At 40.5% G+C, this 22,351-nt stretch overlaps 1 protein-coding gene across 1 annotated transcript in view; it reads right to left on the bottom strand.

The window, feature by feature from the left end:
• Nucleotides 1–22,351, bottom strand: part of LOC311132702 (rho guanine nucleotide exchange factor 2-like) — an 83,647-nt gene that overhangs the window by 38,241 nt on the left and 23,055 nt on the right. Inside the window, exons 7-10 of the mRNA XM_084165974.1 lie at nucleotides 5,231–5,393; nucleotides 3,329–3,396; nucleotides 2,977–3,040; nucleotides 2,514–2,646 (exon numbers count right to left, since the gene is read on the bottom strand). Of these exons, the coding sequence (XP_084022100.1) occupies nucleotides 2,514–2,646; nucleotides 2,977–3,040; nucleotides 3,329–3,396; nucleotides 5,231–5,393 (428 nt within the window). The remainder of the gene's footprint in view (nucleotides 1–2,513; nucleotides 2,647–2,976; nucleotides 3,041–3,328; nucleotides 3,397–5,230; nucleotides 5,394–22,351) is intronic.

A 22,351-nucleotide genomic window follows, 5' to 3' on the forward strand; every position in this document is an offset into this window, starting at 1 on the left:
TTCTGTAGAACGTAAACTGCATTGCCCATGCTGATATAATATATAATATATATAACACACAAAATATACATATACATACATACATACATACATACATACATACATACATACATAATACCATACATACAACATAATACATACAAAATACATACCATACATACATACATACATACATACATACATACATACATACATACATACATACATACATACATACATACATACATACATACATACATACATACATACATACATACATACATACATACATACATACATACATACATACATACATACATACATACATACATACATACATACATACATACATACATACATACATACATACATACATACATACATACATACATACATACATACATACATACATACATACATACATACATACATACATACATACATACATACATACATACATACATACATACATACATACATACATACATACATACATACATACATACATACATACATACATACATACATACATACATACATACATACATACATACATACATACATACATACATACATACATACATACATACATACATACATACATACATACATACATACATACATACATACATACATACATACATACATACATACATACATACATACATACATACATACATACATACATACATACATACATACATACATACATACATACATACATACATACATACATACATACATACATACATACATACATACATACATACATACATACATACATACATACATACATACATACATACATACATACATACATACATACATACATACATACATACATACATACATACATACATACATACATACATACATACATACATACATACATACATACATACATACATACATACATACATACATACATACATACATACATACATACATACATACATACATACATACATACATACATACATACATACATACATACATACATACATACATACATACATACATACATACATACATACATACATACATACATACATACATACATACATACATACATACATACATACATACATACATACATACATACATACATACATACATACATACATACATATAGTACCAGTCAAAAGTTTGGACACACCAACTCATTCAAGGGTTTTTCTTTATTTTTACTATTTTATACATTGTAGAATAATAGTGAAGACATCACAACTATGAAAGAACACAAATGTAATAATGTAGTAACCAAAAAAAAGTGTTAAACAAATAAAAACATATTTTATATTTGAGATTCTTCAAATAGCCACCCTTTGCCTTGACGACAGCTTGGCATTCTCTCAACCAGCTTCACCTGGAATGCTTTTCCAACAGTATTGAAGGAGTTCCCACATATGCTTAGCACTTGTTGGCTGCTTTTCCTTACCTCTGCTGCAGAGGATAAGTTAATTAGAGTTACCAGCCTCAGAAATTGTAGCCCAAATAAATGCTTCACAGAGTTCAAGTCACAGACACATCTCAACATCAACTGTTCAGAGGGGACTGTGTGAATCAGGCCTTCATGGTCGAATTGCTGCAAAGAAACCACTACTAAAGGACACCAATAATAAGAAGAGACCTGCTTGGGCCAAGAAACACGAGCAATGGACATTAGACCGGTGGAAATGTGTCCTTTGTTCTGGAGTCCAAATTTGAGATTTTTGGTTCCAACCGCCGTGTCTTTGTGAGACGCTGTGGGTGAAAGGATGATCTCCGCATGTGTAGTTCCCACCGTAAAGCATGGAGGAGTAGGTGTTATGGTGTGGGGGTGCTTTGCTGGTGACACTGTCTGTGATCTTTTTAGAATTCAAGGCACACTTAACCAGCATGGCAACCACAGCATTCTGCAGCGATACTCCATCCCATCTGGTTTGGGCTTAGTGGGACTATCATTTGTTTTTCAACAGGACAATGACTCAACACACCTCCAGGCTGTGTAAGGGCTATTTTACCAAGAAGGAGAGTGATGGAGTGCTGCATCAGATGACCTGGCCTCCACAATCCCCCAACCTTAACCGAATTGAGATGGTTTGGGATGAGTCGGACGGCAGAGTGAAGGAAAAGCAGCCAACAAGTGCTAAGCATATGTGGGAACTCCTTCAAGACTGTTGGAAAAGCATTCCTGTTGAAGCTGGTTGAGAGAATGCCAGGAGTGTGCAAAGCTGTCATCAAGGCAAAGGGTGGCTCCTTTGAAGAATCTCAAATATAAAATATATTTTGATTTATTTAACACTTTTTTGGTTACTACATGATTCCATATGTGTTATTTCATAGTTTTGATGTCTTCACTATTATTCTACAACGTAGAAAACAGTAAAAATAAAGAAAAACCCTGGAATGAGTAGGTGTGTCCAACCTTTTGTCTGGTACTGTATATAGGCATGATGCCACTATTAATGTCAAGGACAAGATTGCCTGTGGTTTCCCTCGTACCATCCCCCTTTTTCTGTTTTGGCCAATGAGCAGGCGGTGGCGGGGCTCACCCTGCAATGTTATTGGTGGAGACGCTCTTGGAGAGGGAAAGGCCGGAGCGTCCACGGCGCGAGCCCAGCAGGGATTGGCGGAGGTTGTCAGAGTGGTAGATGGCTGAGCTGGGGCGTTCCCTCATCATGGGGGCTAACAAGGAGTAGATAAAGGAGGAGGAGGGGAAGAGGAGTAGGAGAAAGAGGGGAAGGAAGAAGAGGAGGGAATAGAGGAGGAAGGGGAAGAGGAGGAGAAATATAGTGGAATAACGTAAAAGGAAAACTCTCAGTGAAAAAAGAGTCTCCACAGATGCAATTAAGGGGTTTAAAAGTGAAACTATAACAACTCTTGCTCAATTGCAAAACTGACATTGTTATTACATTCTAGTCCAATAGTGAAAAATAAGTTTTCCTTCGCGTATGTAATAAAGAATTCGAAGTGTGTAGCGTGTGTGCGCACGTGTGTGTGTTTGCATGTACTCACTTTTAGTACGAAGGGTCACGTTCTGCAGAGCTGAGTTGTTCCTCATGAGAGCCATCTTCTGTTGCTGTGGTTACATACAGTACAGTTTAATATCATATACCACTTATTATTACATACTTGTATATGTAGTAGAATAAGGTTGCAATATACAGACAGCATATCAAAAGGCAAATATCCATATATTACACAATTCATTAATGTGTATTTCTTGTGCAATTCCCTTCATTTTATGTGTCATGGAAATGCACAAGTCTAATGTTTATTGTATATATTATATGGTATGGAATTGTATGAAAACTATATACTTCCAATATATTTTCCTATATATTTATTCAGTATTATCATCTCTTACCCTCTGTTTCATTTTGGCACAGTTGGGCAACGTGTCTCGACAGCGGTTGTGGATGGTGACACTGCAGGCTGTGAGAAAAATAAACACACAAGAGACTCACTCAACTATTTTCTCTCTCTCCTCTCCCACTCTGCTCTCACTCTTAATGTCCCCCCTACCCTATATTTATATTTTGACCCTCTATTTTATATATGTCAACCTTTATCGAATATGGAGACACTTTGAATATATGGTGAGCATCTCCCTCTCTTTCTCACTCTCTCTTCCCACTTCTCTTTTCATCTCCTGCATCTTGCACTTATCCCCCTGCCTCGTTTGTGGCCATTGTTTTAAAATCAGTTTGACTTCCTGTGCAGGGTTTGTGAACAGGAAGTTAGGGTTCAGACAACTGGCGGAGGGGAGGAGACCCAGGGGTGTTTTGGAACCCTCTAACTCAGTTCCACTGCTCCTCCACCGCCCACCCTTAACACTTGTCTGACCCAAATCTGGACTTAAAGCTTACTTAGTAGGCTTACACACTGAAGAAGGCAATCCTGACTCCCTGTTGCAGTAAAAAATGAATTTAAAGATATCTTTTAAGACAATATTTTGAGTGAAGACTGTTTTTGCTATCACCTGTTTGATTTGGTGCCGTGAAATCAAGTCAAACAAAGTCTGGTGAGTGTTCTAGCATCCATGGTATTCAGGACATCCTTCCCAACCCCTAAGTATTACCGTGAACTCATTTCCGTAGTTCATAATTGAGTATTAGGAATTTGAACGCTGTAAGAAAAAAACAAAAAAGTGACCTTTGACCTATAACTCCCCTTCAAAATAGGAAGAGCCTGCAAGGAACTGAGTTAGCGCCTGGCTACGTTAGCAGTGGGATATCAGAGCAGAGCCTGGTGCAGGGCCAGCACAGGTTGCACAGTTCTGACAACAGCGGGACTATTATCTGAACAGGGGCATGCAATCCTGACACAACACAGGGTCTGTTTGTTATCTGTGACCAACCCTCTGTCTGAAAAACTGCATCAGGTTTGGTTGAGAAAGACAGTGAAGAAATGCTAACAGCAGAAAAAGTGAAGTAGGGGAGGTGCACTGGCTCACGGCATAACAGGAAAGGGAGTGGGTGTGTGTGACACGAGCAGGACTGGGTCTGTATGTGTGTGTGAACTGTGTGGCAAAATGTATTCCTACTATTTACATATTTAAAAAAGTAATACTAAGCATAAGACCCAAACCAAATGTATTCCACCACAATCTATTGTAAGTTAAATCAAATGTAATGAAAACACATTGGGCTGCAGCTCCTTCTAGGCCAATGTGGCTGTGACGATGACAGTGGACAGGTGTTTTTGAGTGGGTGTGAAGCTCCCCATCTCCAACTCTCACCCATTATCTGACTGCATGTAGATCAATGTCCATAATCTAACTACTTTAACGGAATTCATAGTCACATTGTAGTTTATTACTGTGTTGTAGCTTGTTTGGAGAGTTAACAGGTTGATTTGGTTGTAAAGGAATGGTATAGATTGTGTAGATTGTTCCCTTTGGTAGTGCCCCAATATTCTGCCAGTGATGTGACAATGTATGTTCTGATAAATTATGCTGCATTATTTTAAAGCATGTTAGGGTTTTAGAGGTACAGGTTATGGTATGTTTTTGAGGTGCTTTGTGGTTTGCTGAGGTATTCTTTTTGTGTAGCTGAGGCCTGTATCTGAAGGATGTGGTGTGTAGGCAAGGCTTACTGGGGCAGTTAAGGGACACTATATATGGGTGCTGTGTGTGTGTAGTGGTAATAGTGGTAGTGGTAGTAGTAGTAGCGGTAGTGGTAGTGGTAGGAGTAGTAGCAGTAGTAGTAGTAGTAGTAGTAGTAGTAGCAGCAGTAGTAGCAGTAGTAGCAGTAGCAGCACCACTCACTTGGGCAGCTGAGGGCCTCCTTGGCAGTGATGCTCTTGTTGCACGCTGAACAGAGGGTGGTCCCCGACACGGTGAGGGAGGTGAAGAGGTGCCCGTTGCTGTAGCGCGCCTCCCTTTCCCGCGCCTCTTTCTCCCTCTCCCTCATGCGCTCTTTCTCCTTATTCTGGGAGGAAATGAAAAAGGAGAGAAACAGAATGCACTGATGACATACACTGGCACCGTTGACATAAGGTGGACAGGTCAGAGCCTTTTGTCTGTTGCCATCCTGCACAGGAAGTAGACAGAGGAGGCTTCCTCTTTAATGGCTAAAGTGTGCAGGGTGAGCTGTTGCTAGGGCAACAGCGGCAAAAGAGGGACTACATGAGACTTGATTGTGTGTGAGATCAGTATGTATGGGTAGGTCTCAAAACCAAAATGTCACTGTAAAAGTAAGAGCATTTAGAACCAGTTAGAATTTTCTGACAGTGATGACCAGCAGAGGAAGTTATTCATACATACATCTATCCATCTATCCATCCATCCATCCATCCATCCATCCATCCATCCATCCATCCATCCATCTATATATATATATGAATGAGAGAGACCTATAATGAAACACAATAGATGTGGGTCTGCATTTTCACTGTCTTTCTCCACCTTCTCACTCACTACCTCCCACTCTCTCTATCATTGCCTTCTGTCTCTTTTCTCGGTTGGAGGATGCTATTGAAAAGAAAATTGGAGGACGCCTTGTGATGATCACATGAACTTTACAATAAAACAGGAACCCATGCTAGCCAGATTGACTGTATAACATTCCACAAAATCAAATACTCTGTAGTTTGCCATGTCATAATAATAATAATATTTCCAAGTTGTAAATGTCTAGACAATGACCGCCATGGTGTTTTCCACAATCTCATTGTCCACACAGCACTAACACACCTGATAAATTGTCTGGTTGACAAAACAAGACTTAATGAGTCGATGATTCATCACATCAGGTTGAATTGTGTGTTAGGGCTTGGCTGGAACAAAAATGTGGGTTGCGGGGACAGGAGTTGAGAAACACTGCTCTGAATCCATCCAGAGACTACTTGTACAGTTTAGTTTTTTTATTTAACCTTTATTTATATATGTTTGTCCCATTGAGATAAATGTATTTTGCAAGAGAGACACGTTCAAAATAGCAGCAGTTGGCATAGTGATGTCCAAAAGTTAACATTTGCCAATACTACCTTTACATTTTAGCATCAGCACCTCAGTGATGACCCATAAAATTCAGGGTTGACTTCGAAAACCTCTACATCTGCACTGTCCCTAATTGCTGGTCAAAGTCAAATGTTATTTTGATGCAGCTATGCAAAGCACTAACATTTTTACAGGAAAACAACAAGAACTATACCAACGAAGTTTAGAATTAGTCATTTCTGATGCATCAGAGGCAAAAGCACACTTCCTTCTCTCTCTCGCTCTCTTTTTGCACGCTCCTCTTCTCTCAATATACAGCCTAGTGCTGTAGAATTGGCTTAGGTTCTAAAGTGAGCAATACATAAGGGAGTGAAAGAATAGATGGGGTGAGATAGAGACAGGCAGATCTAGACGTCCTCCCTAAAAACGCTGTTTTAGCTGAAGTTAGTTTGTGCTGTCATTAAAAGGTGTCAGGACATATAACACTGAGAAAGACACGGGATTCCACCGGTTTACTTCACCGAGTCACTGATAAATACACACACAACACAAAGTATGTTTCACACCTCTATTATACAGTGTGTATGTGTGTTTCCTAAAATATCCATGTTTCCTGTGTGTTGGTATGTGCGGTGACATCAAATGTGTGTGTGTGTGTGTGTGTGTGTGTGTGTGTGTGTGTGTGTGTATGCTCCAGATTAATGACTGATCTGTAACTGCTGTGTGGATTGAGGTGGCCCTGTAACCTGGTTTCTTTCCTCTGGAGGGATACTGGGCAAATCAGAGCCTGAGGTGGATTCAAGTTTAGTCTCCCTGAACGACATACCATACAGGACAAAAGATCACGGGGAGTCAGCCTAATATTGACTAGTGTGTGTGAGAGAGAGAGAGTGGCTGCCTCTGGATCAGATTCTGATGTGACATTTTCTTTATCCCCTCAACCTGAACACACAACTCAGGTCATTGCGCTCTACGGTAAGTCATATCCTCCATTTCTCCCTCCCTCTCTCTCTGCATCTCACACACACCATCTTTCTCCATCCATCCCTCTCTTTCTCACTCACTCCTTCTCCCTCACTTTATTTCTAACTCTCGAGCTTTGTCCTTTGCCCTCGGCCCTCTCGTTCGAACACATTCACGCCTACAGTTTCCCCTGTGTGCTATAGACTGCAATAGCTCCCTCCCACCTCACTCCTGTACTGTAGGAAGTATTCCTATTTTGTTTGGTTAAGTTCAACACAACCACCAACCATACATACCGGTAGCAATACCGATCAAAATAATAAAATATGGAATCACATAGTGATGAAGGTTTTTACTCTGGTCACTAATTGTACCTGGAACGTTACTATTTAATCAGGGTTCAAATTACAAGGGTGTGTAGGAGTGCTAGGGACTAGACAAAGCAAATAAGGTTTAAAACATCAACAGCAGGGGTTGTAATAAGCGTTTCAGTAAAACAATATTGACTTTGATATACTAGGGCAGTGTTTATCAGCCTTTATTAGGGACAGACCTGGGTTCAGATGTTTTTTTTTTCAAATACTTGATTGCTTGACCTTGCCTGGTGCAAAGAAACCAAAATAATACTCCCGAAAGTACAAACCCCACCCATATGGCACTCCAAGCAGGCTCTGTGAAACAAAGTATTTGAGAGAAAACAAATACTATTTCAACTCAGGTCTGATTAGTGTAGTGGAGTCGATGTGTAATTTGAACTGAGGACACCAGCAAAATTACTTGAAGCATAGGTGTCTCCTGAATTTGTGTTGACCACGCAAAGCCTCTAACTGTCCAGTTTGTAGTAGTGTATGAGTGTCCAATAGATTTGGTGGCACTGACCCCAATACTATGTTCACGTTCAATAAATACACACAACATGCGCGCCCATATACCCCAATGCAGGAAAGTGATGTTTATATGGCGCTGGCAAGCCAAGGTTCTCAGCCATCCACTGTGCCAGAGAAAGCAGATAATATCACACCAACAGTGGCATTTCTATGGCAACCATTGCTATAGTCAAACACACACTGAGCGCAAATGCATATAGTCCTCCCTTACACACAAGATCACTACATTAAAAAAAAATAAGGGCACATTCAGTCCTCACTCCCTGAAACCAGCGCACACGCACACACATTGCTATTGCACACAGGATCTTGATCAAATCAAACATCCACACATGCAACCCTAGATCAGTGCTGTACAGGAGAGCATATTTACTAATTGAATCAGTACCTGCTGTATCAGTCTAATAGGAAGGCAAAATGGTACACACGTCATATTTTAATATTGCAGGCTGGCACGATAAGAGCATGCTGAACTGTTGTTTTGTTGTTGTAGCCTATGGTGTATAACGTTCATATGTCATTCTGGAAAAAACAAATACTGTACAGATAGACAGATGCTTCTTCCAATTAGAAATATTACACTAATCAAATATTACACTAATCAAAATAGTAAAACTTACAAACATAAGTTATTTTAGCTGTGTCTCATAGGCCTAGATATAGCCTACTTGGAAAACTGCAAATATGGAAACTGTTACTTCCAGTGACTATGTTGGCTTTCCAGTATGTGGCAACACCTCTGGGTGCCTGGAGAATCATGCCCAAACAGAAAAAGGTGATGAACAGTAGAAGCTTCCAGCGTACCCAAACCAGTTCTCATCATACGGGCTGCATCATTGCCATACGGGCTGCATCATTGCCATACAGGCTGCATCATTGCCATACGGGCTGCATCATTGCCAAGCGCCCCGCTTGCTTTTGTAAAGTATCTCCATATTGCGCAAACTTCCTGAAAAATAGCCTCCATGTTTCTGCAATGATTATAGCAATCTAAACGTTATCATTATAACCAAATGTAAGATAATGTCTCCCATTCTAAAATGACATCTACAAGTTACGTTTTATTAGTCATATGTACAGATGCTCTAGAAACACTTGCTTTTTGCGCATTTCACTTTTCTTGTCAGAAGTTTGCCAGTAACACGTTATCAGTAATAGCAAGCCTCCAAATACATCTACTCACCCGTAAACTAATATCTCTCATTCTCTCTTGTCGAATTTTTGACAGATCTGCGACTCTGGACATGGTGAGAATCGGGTCCCTTCCTCTCCAGTACGATAATAAATCCTTTTAAAGGCAAAGCGCTTGTGGCTGTCAAGCAGCAACTCCAAATATCTGCCTGTTTTGTTCTTCCCTGAGAGGTTAATGCTAAAGTAGTTCTATGATTATATGGCTAGGGTAAATGTAATAGCCAAACTATAACACCTTTACAAAATAGAGCGTACAACTTCTCTGTATCCCTAGTCCAACGGTTCGGTCTCTGATGCTGCGCAAGAGGCGACTTTCTCATACAGGAAATTCAGTAGTTTTTTTGCACTTCAGATTATCCGGAATCACGCCTACTGGAGGAGGTTTCATAGTTTCAGAACCAGCCTCTCTTTCTCTTAATTCTGTGGTACCACTCAATGCGCTGTGCTAGCACAGAGAAAAAAATGGATGGAAGTAAATCAAGAAAAGTGTTGAACTCTTTCTGGTACAATTCTGGTATTATGGAGATTGAGGGAGAGGTCACTAAATGTAAATACATAAATAAATATAATAGATCACACACACACACACACACACACACACTGCCAGATAAATGGACAAGCATAGGCTAATAATATTCCATAAATAGCCAGAAATCAAAGTCACAAATGTGTTGAAATAAGATGACAGCAATGTCACATGTAATAGCTAAATAGCTTTGGAAAAGCAGAGAAATGCATGACCAACTTACACTGAGGGACCACTTCCAATGAGGTCAAGACAACTGAAGACATAGGCTATGCTATAATCAATGCCTTGTCAATTCATATGGACATGTTATACGAGTTGTAAATGCATTGTTGATAACAATCTCAAATTAAAATAGCATGTTTTGATCATGTCATTCTCATTTAAACATTTTCTATGGAGGAATGTGGGCTGAAAATGACAGCATAAACTTTGAAGCTGTAAGAAATGTAAAGTGAGTTGGGTGAGTGGGGAGTGGTAGCCAAAATGGAGGGACATTTTGAGGAGAGGCTAATGGTTACAGTCTCATGGCAATGCTGCCTCAACATCTGTTGCCAACTCTACATGCCTGGGTTGTGTTTATTAACCAAATGAAAGAAAACGGACGGAAACAGGGAGGGAGTACCTGGACTTGCCCAATAAGAAATATTGCATTTGGTTTTAAAACATTTTCCTTTGCAAATATTGCATTTGGTTTTAAAACATTTTCTGTTGCATGACCTAATGAACACGATCCAGCACTCATATGGTTGGGGGAAGTATAATTAGTTTATTGTTCAAACTGGACTTGAGTAGCTATTAGCTAACACGCAACGAACAAAGGGAGTGTGACTGACTGGCGCTACTTGTCATGAAGTCCTTGGACACAATAGCAAATTTGTTTGAGAAGTGTTTTTAAAATTACCAATAGGGCTATTGATGAATCAGGACTTCAGTCTGTTATAGCTTTTATACAATACCTTTCAAAAAGGTGAGGAAGCACTTTTCTTGTTAACATTTACTTTTCGAATTCATTCCCTCTTTCAGTTCTCTCAACTGTCTCCATCTCATGGCATCGCTCGCTCTCTCGCGCCATAGAGGCCTCCTCTGTAGCTCAGTTGGTAGAGCATGGCGCTTGCAATGCCAGGGTTGTGGGTTCGATTCCCACGGGGGGCCAGTATGAAAAAATTTATGCACTCACTAACTGTAAGTCGCTCTGGATAAGAGTGTCTGCTAAATGACTAAAATGAAAATTTTCTCGGCTCTTTAAATCTAACTGTATCGCTCTCCCAATCTCTCTCCAGGCAACTGATAAATATAACCGCCCATTAGAAGGGTGGGAGTTAAAGAGGACAGATTGTTCTGTGGGCGGCCTTCCACACAGCAGTTTTAGCACTCTCTCTTTTACTTCTTTCACATTGGATTCACGGTATGTTGCATATAAAAAAATACATCATATATACAGTGGGGAGAACAAGAATTTTCCTACTTACAAAGCATGTAGAGGTCTGTAATTTTTATCATAGGTACACTTCAACTGTGAGAGACGGAATCTAAAACAAAAATCCAGAAAATCACATTGTATGATTTTTAAGTAATTAATTTGCATTTTATTGCATGACATAAGTATTTGATCACCTACCAACCAGTAAGAATTCCGGCTCTCACAGACCTGTTCGTTTTTCTTTAAGAAGCCCTCCTGTTCTCCACTCATTACCTGTATTAACTGCACCTGTTTGAACTCGTTACCTGTATAAAAGACACCTGTCCACACACTCAATCAAACAGACTCCAACCTCTCCACAATGGCCAAGACCAGAGAGCTGTGTAAGGACATCAGGGATAAAATTGTAGACCTGCACAAGGCTGGGATGGGCTACAGGACAATAGGCAAGCAGCTTGGTGAGAAGGCAACAACTGTTGGTGCAATTATTAGAAAATGGAAGAAGTTCAAGATGACGGTCAATCACCCTCAGTCAGGGGCTCCATGCAAGATCTCACCTCGTGGGGCATCAATGATCATGAGGAAGGTGAGGGATCAGCCCAGAACTACACGGCAGGACCTGGTCAATGACCTGAAGAGAGCTGAGACCACAGTCTCAAAGAAAACCATTAGTAACACACTACGCCGTCATGGATTAAAATCCTGCAGCACACGCAAGGTCCCCCTGCTCAAGCCAGCGCATGTCCAGGCCTGTCTGAAGTTTGCCAATGACCATCTGGATGATCCAGAGGAAGAATGGGAGAAGGTCATGTGGTCTGATGAGACAAAAATATAGCTTTTTGGTCTAAACTCCACTCGCTGTGTTTGGAGGAAGAAGAAGGATGAGTACAACCCCAAGAACACCATCCCAACCGTGAAGCATGGAGGTGGAAACATCATTCTTTGGGGATGCTTTCCTGCAAAGGGGACAGGACGACTGCACCGTATTGAGGGGAGGATGGATGGGGCCATGTATCGCGAGATCTTGGCCAACAACCTCCTTCCCTCAGTACGAGCATTGAAGATGGGTCGTGGCTGGGTCTTCCAGCATGACAACGACCCGAAACACACAGCCAGGGCAACTAAGGAGTGTCTCCGTAAGAAGCATCTCAAGGTCCTGGAGTGGCCTAGCCAGTCTCCAGACCTGAACCCAATAGAACATCTTTGGAGGGAGCTGAAAGTCAGTTTTGCCCAGCGACAGCCCCGAAACCTGAAGGATCTGGAGAAGGTCTGTATGGAGGAGTGGGCCAAAATCCCTGCTGCAGTGTGTGCAAACCTGGTCAAGACCTACAGGAAATGTATGATCTCTGTAATTGCAAACAAAGGTTTCTGTACCAAATATTAAGTTCTGCTTTTCTGATGTATCAAATACTTATGTCATGCAATAAAATGCAAATTAATTACTTAAAAATCATACAATGTGATTTTCTGGATTTTTGATTTTAGATTCCGTCTCTCACAGTTGAAGTGTACCTATGATAAAAATTACAGACCTCTACATGCTTTGTAAGTAGGAAAACCTGCAACATCGGCAGTGTATCAAATACTTGTTCTCCCCACTGTATATATATATTTTTATCAGGTAATCCTTACAGTCCAATTTTTACCACATTCTTGCCTGGATAAGTGTTGTATACCTCCCATACACATGCCAGCAAGTTTAGGAGTGGGAGAAGGCATGGGTCGATGTGGGTGAGCGTCTATTTTAGTACATTTATTGAACATATACCATCACAAAGAAATCCATTATTAATTTGTTTAGGCAGGTCCAAATGCAAATTAAAATCAATAGTTTGATATTTTGTTAATTTAAAAACAGACAAGACACACTTACCCTGATCAAAGTCAACACATTTTATAGTAAGAATTTAACAGAATAAAATAGAAAGAACATATTTTTCCCACACAACTTATGTCACGGGAACGTGGAACCACTGTCATATAACAAAAAAATAGATATTTTGAAAACAGAGCCCAAGCCCATGCTTTTTTAATCTACATATTATCGCTTTCCTACTCCACTTAGTTATGGAGCAGACATAGGGTCTTACATTAAGAGTATCTTCATCATGATACCGATAGAAAATCTATATTTTCAAAAGCATGTGTTTCGTGTTCATATTTTACAACATCCACTGGCTTTTAGAGTTGCATGTACACCATCGAGCAAAATAATAGCCCTACACTTGATTTAGGCTAAATTATTGCATACTAAATGTTTCTTATCAGTGACAGACGAGCAAACAAATAGATGAGCTATAGGTCTACCACCGCCACTTATTTGCCCAGCGAGAGACCAATCAACCAAATATACAGAGAAACAAAAATCACATTGATTGATCAGACAAGTCACAGGCTTTTGGTCAAGAGTAGGCCTAGGCTACCAAGCAACTGAGAGTGAAGAGCAAAACATTTCATTGTTAAGCTACATAACATGCTGGCAAGATTTTCTGATCAGTGCTAATAAATGAGTTAACTAGACAAGACGATCATGAGCATGCACTCACCTCAACTTAGCTAACATTTCCACAGCCTAATGTAGCTTATAACCAATAACCAACCGAGACTCAGTGAAAACAAAAATCTGACATTGATTCATCAAGACTAATCCCCATGCTTGTCTCAAAGTAGCGTGAAGGCGCTGTCCCAATCAAAACTGTGCTGAAATTGTCATATGGTTGACCACTGCGGGTAGGCTATTGCTTAAAATGTATTATAACGATTAGGTTACTTTGGCAGTTTCAGTAAGCAACAATTTGATGCATGCCTTCAACTGCATTAGCCCACTTTATTCCAATATTTTCATCATTCAGTGACATTCATTCCCACAGTAATTATTTATGGATCCATCCAGTTGTGGTTTAGAAAACAGTAAATGCTTAAAAAGGTAGCTAACACACTTTTGTACATCCCCCTGTTCCGTACATTTGACCTTATTTTAGCGCCCAAAAACGTAATACTTCCAGGTCAACTGTAATATTAATACCATTGTAAAGCACAATTTCTCCCCTTTCCAGCAAAATCAATGACGAGACCTTCATGCTGCCCGTCTCTGCATGATTGAAGAAAGCAATGGAGCTCCGCCGGTCTTTTTAAAAATGGCGGGTGGGGAAGCGAAAGCTACTGCGTCATAGTGAAAGGGGGAGATATGTCTTGTGGGGAACTGGCTTTTTTCACCCAATTTGTCCAACTAATCACCTCTAAAATGTTTATATATCACCTCTAAAGAGTTTATATAATGTCTCATTACATACCTATTTGAAGGTTTGTGTCAAATTTCAATAGGGTTTTTAGGGAGGCGCTAAAAAAAAAATCACTCTTTTCAACTTTTCTCCAATACCATCAACCCCGAATTGAAACTTAGTTCACACCCCGGATTTTGATGCCAACACAGTCACTACAGTCCCATTAGTTTTCATTGCAGCCTCGTTTGAATGCCACGGTTGCTCACATACGTACAGAACAGAGTTAGCTACCGTTAGTGGTGGGCTATGCGAAGAGATGGGCGAAGTGACAAGCCTCGCAAAGTTTATAACTGCCAGGAGAATGGTAACAGCCTAGTAACGGGTGCTGCCTACAATAAAAAAATTTTTTTAAGTGCAATCTAGAACCTAAAAGGGTTATTGGGCTGTCCCCATAGGAGACCCCTTTTGGTTCCAGGTAAAACTATTTTGGGTTCCATCTTGAACTCTTTCCACAGGGGGTTCTACATGGAATCTAAAAGGGTTCTACCTGAAACCAAAAAATATTATCCTATGGATACAGCCGAAGAACCTCTTTGGAACTCTTTTATTAAAAAAAATAAAAAAAATTAAAAAAAGAGTGTAGCAACCATCAAGAGCGTAGTGCATGCCAAGGCTGCCTCAGCATTACGGCTACGTTCATACTAAGCCGTAGACAGAACTTTACCGCAATCATGACTAGGTCGGTTGGCGGAAATAAAATTACAGGCTTTGTTGCCGGCAATAGCTTTCACATATAAAGAAAAGTAGGCAATAGTTGGCAGAAAAACATATTGGTTTGAAAGGTGTATTTGACTCCCTCCCTCAGTCGCTCCCTACCTTTCTCCTGCCCTCTCTCCATCAGATTCCCATCCCAGTGTGCAGCATTTGGCACATGACATCTTAATAACAATTTTCTGGTTGGAAACTGGTTTTGTGATTGAGAAGACCATCTGGTCTCTGTTACAAACAAGTACAGACGTACTTTTCATGATGAGATGAAGACGTGATACTTTGGTTGTTATGGTCAGGATTATTAGTAAAAAAAAAAATTTAAGAGTTAGCTGGATGTCTTTTGGGTAGTGGACCATTCTTGATAAACACAGGAAACTGTTGAGCATGAAAAACCCAGCAGCGTTGCAGTTCTTGACACAAAACGGTGCGCCTGGCACCTACTACCCCATTCAAAGTCACTTAAGTCTTTTGTCCTGCCCCTTCACCCTCTGAATGGCACACATACACAATTAATGTCTCAAGGCTTAAAAATCCTTCTTTAACCTGTCTCCTCCCCTTCATCTACACTGATTGAAGAGGATTTAACAAGTGACATCAATAAGGGATCATAGCTTTCACCTGGATAGTCTACGTCATGGAAAGAACAGGTATTCTTAATATTTTGTATACTCAGTGTATGTCAGCCTCTTGAAGGACGCAGGGATTGAACCCCAGTCGTCAGGGTTATACACATACATGTGTCAAGAGACGGGAGTGTTACCACTCACCCACGGGCTCTGTACTGTCACCTTTTAAAAGGCTTTATCTTAGGGAGTCTGCGTGGGAGTGAAAGGGTCCTCTTGATTTTAAAGGAGATGTTACGGGGCGGTGGCAGACACTGACAGAGTGACACGTTTGACTGTGCTGCCTCTATCAGTCCTCTCCCTCCACAGCTCTGGTAAATTTTGGTCGGCATGAGACCAGAGCGTTGCTGTGGGTTACCGCTTCGCTGCTGAGCCAGACCGCTTTGTGGAGAAATGTGTGTGTGCCTGTGTGACTGTGTGTGAGAACCAATGCAAGTTTGTTTGTATTCTGAGTCAGCACCGCGTAGGTGTCTCCATGGACAGATATGCTCCTGCTCCGGTGAGATAATGACCAGATGCTGAGAGCCTTTACCCACAAACCCTGTCATTCAGCCCAGCACAGGGAGACCAGGACAAAATAACCACATAGGTGTGTTTGTTTGAATGTGTTTCATAGTGTGATAATGTAGCAACAGGAGAGAGCACTGGTATTGTGAGTAGCTTGTTTGAATTAGCCTTACATTTGTTCTCTGTTGCAATCCAGAAATATGACAGAACAGAGGATAGGAGAGGGAGGCTACAGGAGAGAGGAGGGGGCAGAGTGGTGGACGACCGTACCTACAAAACATCAGATCGAGTATTTGGTGCACTGACTTGCTCTTTGACACACACATTGTGACATACCCACACATTGCATACTCACCTATAGTAAATTCATACACAATACTTTCTCAAAAACACACAGATGTATGGACACATGGTTGCGCAAAGACACACACACACAGTGCCTTCAGAAATTATTCACACCTTGACTTTTTCCTCAATTTGTTGTGTTACAGCCTGAATTTAAAATAGATTACATTGAGATTTTGTGTCAATATTGAATAATGTTTAGATTTTTTAAACAAATTAATTACAAATGAAAAGCTGAAATGTCTTGAGTCAATAAGTATTCAACCCCTTTTATGGCAAGACTAAATAAGTTCAGGAGTAAAAATATGCTTAACAAGTCACATAATAAGATGCATGGACTCACTGTGTGCAATAAGTGTTTAACAATTTCTGAAAGACTACTTTATATCTGTATCCCACACATACAATTATCTGGAAGGTCCCGCAGTCGAGCAGTACATTTCAAACAGATTCAACCACAACGACCAGGGAGGTTTTCCAATGCCTCGCAAAGAAGGGCACCTATTGGTAAATTAAGCAGACATTGAATATCTCTTTGAGCATGGTGAAGATATTAATTACACTTTGGATGGTGTATCAATACACCCAGTCACTACAAAGCTACAGGCATCCTTCCTAACGCAGTTGCCGAAGAGGAAAGAAACCGCTAAGGGATTTCACCATGAGGCCAATGGTGACTTTAAAACAGTTAAAGTGTTTAAAGGCTGTGATAGGAGAAAACTGACGATGAATCAACAACATTGTAGTTACTCCACAATAATAACCCAAATGACAGAGTGAAAAGGAAGCCTGTACAGAATAAACAATATTCCAAAACATGCATCTTCTTTGCAATAAGGCACTAAAGTAAAACTGCAAAAGATGTGGCAAAGAAATTAACTTTATGTCCTGAATACAAAGTGTTATGTTTGGGGCAAATCCAACACGTCACTGACTACCACTCTTCATATTTTCAAGCTTGGTGGTGGCTGCATCATGTTATGGGTATGCTTGTCATCGGCAAGGACTAGGGAGTTTCTTTAGGATAAAAGGAAACGGTAGAGCTAAGCACAGGCAAAATCCTAGAGCAGGAGTGTCAAACTCATTCCATTGAGGGCCTAGTGTCTGCAGGTTTTTTGTTTTTCCTTTCAATTAAGACCTAGACAACCAGGTGACATTGGCTACACAAGGCCTGTCTGCAAAAAACTTGATTAGTGACCTTACTTGATCAATCAAGTACAAGGGAGGTGCAAAAACCTGCAGACACTCAGCACTCGATGGAATGAGTTTGACACGTGTCCTAGAGGAAAACCTGGTTTTGTCAACTGGGAGACAAATTCACCTTCCAGCAGGACAATAACCTAAAACACAAGGCAAAATATACACAAGTTGCTTACGAAGACGACATTGAATGTTCCTGAGTGGCCTAGTTACAGTTTTGACATAAATCTGCTTTAAAATCTATGGCAAGACTTGAAAATGGATGTCTAGCAATGATCAACAACCAACTTGACAGAGCTTGAAGAATTGTTTAAATAATAATGTGCAAATATTGTACAATCCAGGTGTGCAGAGCTCTTAGAGACTTACCCAGAAAAACGTACAGCTGTAATCGCTGCCAAAGGTGATTCTAACATGTATTGACTCAGGGGTGTGAATCCTTATGTAAATGAGATATTTCTGTATTTCATTTTCAATAAATGTGCAAACATTTATAAAAACATGGTTTTCACTGGCACTATGGGGTATTGTGTGTAGGTGTGTGAGAAAATAAAAAATATTTAATCAATTTTGAATTCAGGCTGTAACAAAAAAATGTGGAATAAGTCAAGGGGTATGATTACTTCCTGAAGGCACTTGCGCATGAACACACACGAAGAGCGAAGATAAAAAATAAAAACACTCAAGCCCTAACAAATGTTGTACAGATGTGTGTGCTACATCGGTCTTCAATAGATTTCTGCTCCCTACGGTCGACCTCTTAACATTTCAGCACAAAGGAAATAAACTGTGAACACCTATCACATTACAAAGGAACATCTACTAGAGATGTCAAACTCAAACAAACATCGCCAGCTACTGAACAGTATTATGATATTATTGGTTGTACAGGAGCAGTTGGTAATGCCCTTAGTTGCATTACATCCTGTATGTTAATGTGTGCGTGCGTCTGTGTGCGTGCGTGTATTTAGCTTATTAGACCACCATGAAATGATGGCCCCTGCTTAGTTCCTTAACAACAACAAGATACTTGTACAAAGCACACATGCATGAATGCACACACACCACACACACATTAAAGCGGTTCTCCAAAACCAGTCACGCAGGTGTCACAATCTGACTCCAAATTAGGCTTAATTAGCTGACACTCAATTTAAGTAATCAGTGGCTTTGATTAGCATGTTCCAGATATTGGCTAGCTCTTAAAACAAAAACACTCAAGACACACCCTATAAAAGCTAGCAGATCTGTACACCCTGGTGCCGTGCTACCAATGCTTTTCAAATACTTTTCATTGAATGGCTACTGCTGTACTAAAGTGGGTGTGATTATGAAGTCTTAGGGGCCTACAGGAAAGACTGGGTTGTGTTTATTAGGCACTAAACAGAAGAAACTAAACTGAGGAGGGATTACCTGGATTTGTCCAATAAGAAACACACATTTTGGTTTTCAATTTCGAAACGTTTTAAAATACTTTTACTCAAATACTGTAATGCAACTGAGGGAATGGGAAACTAGGGTAAGTGTGGCTAACAGTTATTTATTTATTTGACTGACTGATCCATGAGTATTTATGTCTTCAAACAATATCTATGTAGTGCTTATAAATAGTTTATTAGTTGACTTTCGTGGGACCTCTAGGTCCCTGTTCGGTGTTACCACCACAACTGCCACTTGTGGAGGATCAACTGAAGTGGAGGTCAGAGGTGACAAAGTTTAGTGTGGAAGTCTTCCTGAATCAGAGGCCAGAGGCTGTCCTTTGAAACAGATTGTGACTTTTATTGATAATAAGCTATACAACCTGGCCAGGATGTCACGAAATACGTCATAATGAAGTCACTGCAACTAGTTTCAACCACTTTTTATAGCCTACAACTTAGTTTTAACTTGAAATTATCTAGGCCGGCTAATTGGAGCATGCTTACAGGACTCCTCCGTTTGTTATAGAGTGTTTAATGAAAATCTGTGAGGCAGGTTTCATTTCAGTTTAAGTCTGATTTGTAGCTTTCCCCACTAAGGGAGCAGACAGATGCCGGAGTAAAACATTAAGGCTTTATGGTTCTCTTCAAAACCCATATTAATAGAAATCAGGAAGTCATGAAGAGAGTTGAAGCAGTTGAAAAATATTGTACACACACACACACACACACACACATTCAATTAATATGCAAACATTGCAACATTAAAATGTACTTACATTCACACTTGCACATTGTGAACTTCTGTTCACATTCCTTCATAATACTATGCCAAAAAACAAACACACTAGGACTGACCCCATTTAGTCGACTGGTCGATAGGCCGTTGGTCGCCCAATATATTTTTTTAGTCTAGCAGTCGCAAATATATATTTTTCATGGCACACGAGACACCGTCTGATTTGCACCCATCTTAGTGGACTAATCCATTGAGGAGGCCGCGGGGATGCCACGGTCCAAGAAGAAGGGAAGTGTGGCTAAGATGCACAAGGCATGTCTCTCTCCAGAATGCGCTCTCTCCCGCCATTTCGTGAGGTTTCATTGTATCATAACTTCATTGTGTGAATTGTTTGGTATTTTATTGTTAGTGTCTATCAATTCCCCATTACATATATCAACAGTAGTAGCCTACATTTACCGTTAATTCCATAATTTCTAATCTACAATGTTTGTTTGGTTACGGTATTTTCTGTTAATACATTCAATATATTATTATTACTATTATTACAGTCGTTTACCGTTCTCATTGTCGAAGTGGACAGGTTGTTTACAGAGCTAACAACCTATGCTACACTTGTGAGAAACAAGTTTTGGATTATTTCATTCCATTTACGAGTAATGTCAATTTATTCATTGTCTTTCGTTTGGAGCGCGCCTATCAAATGTTAAGGAAGCGCACCTGAATACGCATATTGAAATAGGACTAGGCTACCTGGCCCGCGCACAAATGTAGGCCTATAAACGTGCCCATTTGGGGATGTCTGATAGTATTTCTGATTGTCTTAACTCACCACCACTAATGAGCTGTGGAGCTTCTCAAAGTAGATTTGTCTTCACCTCAAACTGTAAGTAAACAATGTCTGTTTTTAGAATCCATTGAGAATGACAAAAGTTCCTCAATGTATTTGAAACCACTACGCATCAAAGGGAAAAATGTAATGCTCTGATCCCATGGAAACATCATAAAATAACTGATTACTTCTCACCCCTTGCACAAATAGCCTACAGCTGTGTCTGTCCCAAGCTCACTGGCGCAGGAAACTGAGGCCTCAGAATATTTTATGCAATGTTGCAAGTTTGCTAGCACAAGCTTCAGGCTGGACACAGTTGATACAATGTTTCAAGTTCGTTGCAGACAGGCCTTGTGTAGCCAATGTGATTTATAGGACATTTATTTTTATCAGAATATTTTCTACCTGCAGGCTGCAATGTTTGTATTTGTTGGCTTTATGTACAGTGTATTCAGAATCCTTGACTTTTTCCACATTTTGTTACGTTACAGCCTTATTCTAAAATTGATTAAATTGTTTTTTTCTCCATCAATCTACACACTATACCCCATAATGACAAAGCAAAAATAGGATTCTTTACATTTTTGCAAATGTATTAAAAATCGGAAATATTACATTTACATAAGTCTTCAGACTCTTTACTTGTTGAAGCACCTTTGGCAGCGATTACAGCTTCGAGTCTTCTTGGGTATGATGCTACAAGCTTGGCACACCTGTATTTGGGGAGTTTCTCACATTCTTCTCTGCAGATCCTCTCAAGCTCTGTCAGGTCGGATGGGGAGCGTTGCTGCACAGCTATTTTCAGGTCTCTCCAGAGATGCTCGATTGAGTTCAAGTCCGTGCTCTGGCTGGGCCACACAAGGACATTCAGAGACTTGTCCCGAAGCCACTCCTGCGTTGTCTTGGCTGTGTGCTTAGGGTCGTTGTCTTGTTGGAAGGGGAACCTTCACCCCAGTCTGAGGTCCTGAGCGCTCTACAGCAGGTTTTCATAAAGTATCTCTCTGTACTTTGCTCCGTTCATCTTTCCCTCGATCCTGACTAGTCTCCCAGTCCCTGCCGCTGAAAAACATCCCCACAGCACGATGCTGCCACCACCATGCTTCACTGTAGGGATGGTGCCAGGTTTCCTCTAGACGTGACGCTTGGTATTCAGGCCAAAGAGTTAAATCTTGGTTTCATCAGACCAGAGAATCTGAGAGTCCGAGAGTCTTTAGACGTCTTTTGGCAAACTCCAAGAGGGCAGTCATGTGCCTTTTACTGAGGAGTGGCTTCCGTCTGGCCACTACCATAAAGGCCTGA

Source organism: Coregonus lavaretus, assembly GCF_964263955.1.
Source record: "Coregonus lavaretus genome assembly, chromosome: 7".
Lineage (NCBI taxonomy): Eukaryota > Metazoa > Chordata > Actinopteri > Salmoniformes > Salmonidae > Coregonus > Coregonus lavaretus.